Consider the following 3,927-nt stretch of genomic DNA (forward strand, 5'->3'; position numbering starts at 1 on the left):
TAATGGTATCGGAATTGTACACATTTTCTAGGAATTGTATACAATTCCTTGATTTCATACATTTCCGGTAACATATCTAATAAAATATTATAATAAAGATTAATACATTTTCCGATCTAGGTTCTTAGAACTTCTATTGAAGGTAGTTACGCATCCACCCCAACCCTCTGTGTTAGGTTGAGCAATAGCCTTCCGCTGGCCTCAGCAAGACCACCGGAGAGTTCTTGCAATTTAACATAAGCATTCCACATAATGGAAAACATTTGTTTCGCAATAAGGTATCGCTTGTATCATTGCATGTAATTCTGGCATTAACATTTGTGACTCCAAATCGTCCACTTGTTATAGTTAAGTAATTAAATAAGTTTAAGTTTAATTTTATTTTATTTCTTTTTTAAAAAAGTCAAATCGCTCCCGCAAAGTTTAACTGGCGCAGCCGGTAGGATAGCCACATAAGGTCTGCATGTCTAGAGGTCTTCAAAATTAGCCCTAGAACATTGCTATAAAGGCCGTGCTATCCTAAAAGAACCGAAAAATAAATTTGTTAAACGACCACGACGAGGACATGGGATCGACGATCGGTTGGTGAGTAAAACTTTTTGCCATCCTTTCTGATATATTCCTATATCCTTTTCACGAGAGTGTAATTTTGACTTTTAATTATTTTTTTTAACTGTTATTTTGGGATTGAACGTCTCTCATTATAACGGATCTGGTTTTAATATGAAATTCTATTAAATCAGTAATTAGTTATAACTCATACAATAAGAAATATCGTATTTAATTCTAAGAATTGTCTTGCATAAAACTCTGCACAGACTAATTAGCTATAGAGTGTAACTTAAATAAAAGTTTTACATAAGAAAAGTAAATGAATTTTTGCATAAAGAAATATTAATATTAATTGATTTAAATGATCTCAAAATTGATCGTAATTCAATTAATAATTTTTATATTTTATATGTGATTTTATACTACTTCAAGTTTTAATTTTTATAGTAATTGGTAACATATAATTTTTTTTTATTGTGCTATATTTAAATTTTTATTATATTGTGTTTTAAATTGATTTCTGTGTGTGTGTGACTTTTATAATTCGAAATTATTGTAATTGGTTAAAGACTTCAGAACTTTAATTACTCTGTACTTATTTAACATGGAAAGCGTAAACGTAATAACAATTCCGAGTGATATGTTAAAGCTTATTCCTCTTTTTGGTGGAGACAAAAGAATTTTGAATCTATTCTTTCGAAAATGTGAATATATAATTAATAAATTTAGAGGGCATGAAGAACAGAATATTTACGTTTTACATGCCATAACTAGTAGATTAATAGGCGATGCCGCCGCGTTATTATCCGAGCGCGAAGACATTAATACTTGGCCCGCTTTAAAGGAATTACTAGAACAGCATTTTGGTGATCCGCGTAGTGAGGATTGCATAAAAATCTCTCTCGAGTCCTGTAAAATTAAATCCGGCGAAAGTTACCTTGAATTTTGTAATAGGATACAGAATATTCGATCATTATTAATATCGAAGGTAAATTTATCGGTAGATATGGAAATTAAACGCGCGAAAATTGCGATTTATAATCATACAGCCCTGAACGTTTTCTTATATAATTTGCCCGAAAGCATGGTGCGTATTGTTAGACTGAAATCACCTAGTACATTGGAACAGGCTTTAGAAATCGTTTTAGAAGAAGTTAATTTTCACGAGCAATACCAATCTCGCAATCGTATCCATAGTAATACGGTGCCGAAACAAACGCCTAACGTTACGGTGCCTCAATTTTTACAAAATAATCCTCAACAAAGATCTAATTTTGGGATACCAAATGTACCTCAAAATGCACAGCAGGCAAAATTTGGTTTTAAATTTACACCTCAACAACCGTTTAATAAAAACCCACAGTTCGGGTATAGGCCAACATTTAATCAAAACCCAAAATTTGGTTATAGGCCTCCTCAAACTTTTGGTATGACGCCACAGAATTTCGGTCAAAGACCTCCTCAAAATAACCACTTTGAGTCTACTGACGTTTCCATGAGGACGGCACCCCCTCGACCACAAAATATAACTCAGCCAGGTTTTAGAGTGAACGAAACCGACTTACATAATGACAATAATTATTACTATGACTACAATCCTTACCACTATACGAATTACTATAGCTATAATCCTTACGACTATACGAATTACTATGGATGTAATCCTTACGATACGAATTACGAATACGATGAGAATGAGATTTATACACCCACTGACGATACCCAAGACATTAATGTGCATCCGTCTGATGAAGAAAATTTTCGAACGAAAGCCTCTACAAAGAAAAAATCATAGAGTTAAATTGCAATCCAAGTCTGAAATTGCCACACATTTATATTCCTGAAAATAATTCCAAATTTATGATTGATACTGGGAAACAAAATTTAAACGCGGACGCTTTATCTAAAATTAGGGTTAACGCTACGCATTCCGATAACGAAAACGAATCTATGGTTGTTAATATAGGCGATAGAGACAATAGGCCAAGAACGCGTAACGACTCTAGTACAATTACTATATCAGAACGCGATTCTAGTGAAACGATATCTATTCCCGACTCTGAAACTCTATCGGCGCTGAGTTCTCCTAGAACATGTGACTACCCAGTCAGGTCACCATCTATAACGTCGAAATCTGATACAGTTCATTCAGCTAATATAGTAGAATCGTCCGGTATACCTATATTACATGAAGCAATAGATACAAAACCAAATCAAATTTTAGTATATACGTGGTTTAAGAACGAAATGCAAGTTCACGACCTTTCACGTGAAAACCAAAAGGTTTTAGAAGTTTTCTTGCCTACTAATAACCCGGATCTAGTAAAACAATTTTTAAAAGAGTATATTAAACCAAAAGTTAAGTATTTCATTTATTTCGAAGATGATGAACATCGCAAACAGTTCACTAGCATTGTCATAGAATTATTTAGAAAGGATACAGTATTGCTATTTGAATGTACGGAGCGTGTAGTTTTTATAGAAGATGAGAAGGAACAAAAGGCTATTATAATAAAACACCATCAAGGCAAAACGTGTCACCGCGGTATTAAAGAGACTCTAGCAAGTATACGTAGAAATTATTTTTGGCACAATATGCAGGAAACTATTTCAGCCCTTATTAATGCTTGTGAAACGTGTTCTAAAATGAAGTATGATCGTAATCCCTTTAAACCTATTTTACAATTAACTCAAACACAAGACGCGCCGTTCCAAGAAATATTTATTGATATTTTTCAGATAGAAGGAAATTATTACTTAACTATTATCGATGCATTTAGTAAGTTAGGTCAAGCCATTCCAATAGACAATAGATCAACGGCAGAAGTAGTGCGTGCACTCATGAAGTATTTTTCGTTTTACGGCACTCCTAGAAAGATTAGTTCAGATCCCGGTAGTGAATTTAATAATGAGCTAATGAAAGAATTTTTGAATTTACATAAAATTGAGCTTCATATCGGCTCACCTAATAATCCTAATTCAATGGGATTAATTGAGCGTTTACATTCGACCATTAGTGAAATTTATAGATGTGCGAAATACGAAGAGAAATGCACGGATGCAGCATCAGTAATGATGTATTCAATTATTGCCTATAATAGTTCAATTCATTCAGTTACGGGCTTAACCCCTTTTGAAGTCGTATTTGGTCACACGGATTCAGGTAGCTTATTTAACGCTGATTTCGAGCAGCATTATATACAGCAATTGGTTAAGGACCATGCAAAACGTTTAAAGATTCTATATAAACATTTAGCAGAGAAAATGATCGAAACTAAGCAAAAGGCAAAAGATAGGAGAGGTGGTGAAGATCCAATCAGTCTCCCATCAGGAAAAATTATATTTGCGAAAGACGTTAATAAGCGAAAAAGCAAG

General features: G+C 33.6%; 1 protein-coding gene across 1 annotated transcript; it reads left to right on the forward strand.

Moving 5' to 3' along the window:
* Positions 1-1,093: 1,093 nt before the first annotated feature.
* Positions 1,094-2,622, forward strand: LOC123705020. The gene has a single exon (XM_045653575.1). It carries the CDS (start codon positions 1,157-1,159, stop codon positions 2,345-2,347), a length of 1,191 nt encoding a protein of 396 aa, XP_045509531.1. The 5' UTR covers positions 1,094-1,156; the 3' UTR covers positions 2,348-2,622.
* Positions 2,623-3,927: the final 1,305 nt, after the last annotated feature.

Source organism: Colias croceus, chromosome Z (genome assembly GCF_905220415.1).
Source record: "Colias croceus chromosome Z, ilColCroc2.1".
NCBI lineage: Eukaryota > Metazoa > Arthropoda > Insecta > Lepidoptera > Pieridae > Colias > Colias croceus.

Coding starts and splice junctions, on each gene's coding strand:
- LOC123705020 (XM_045653575.1), top strand. CDS start 1,157: ATGGAAAGCGTAAACGTAATAACAATTCCGAGTGATATGTTAAAGCTT.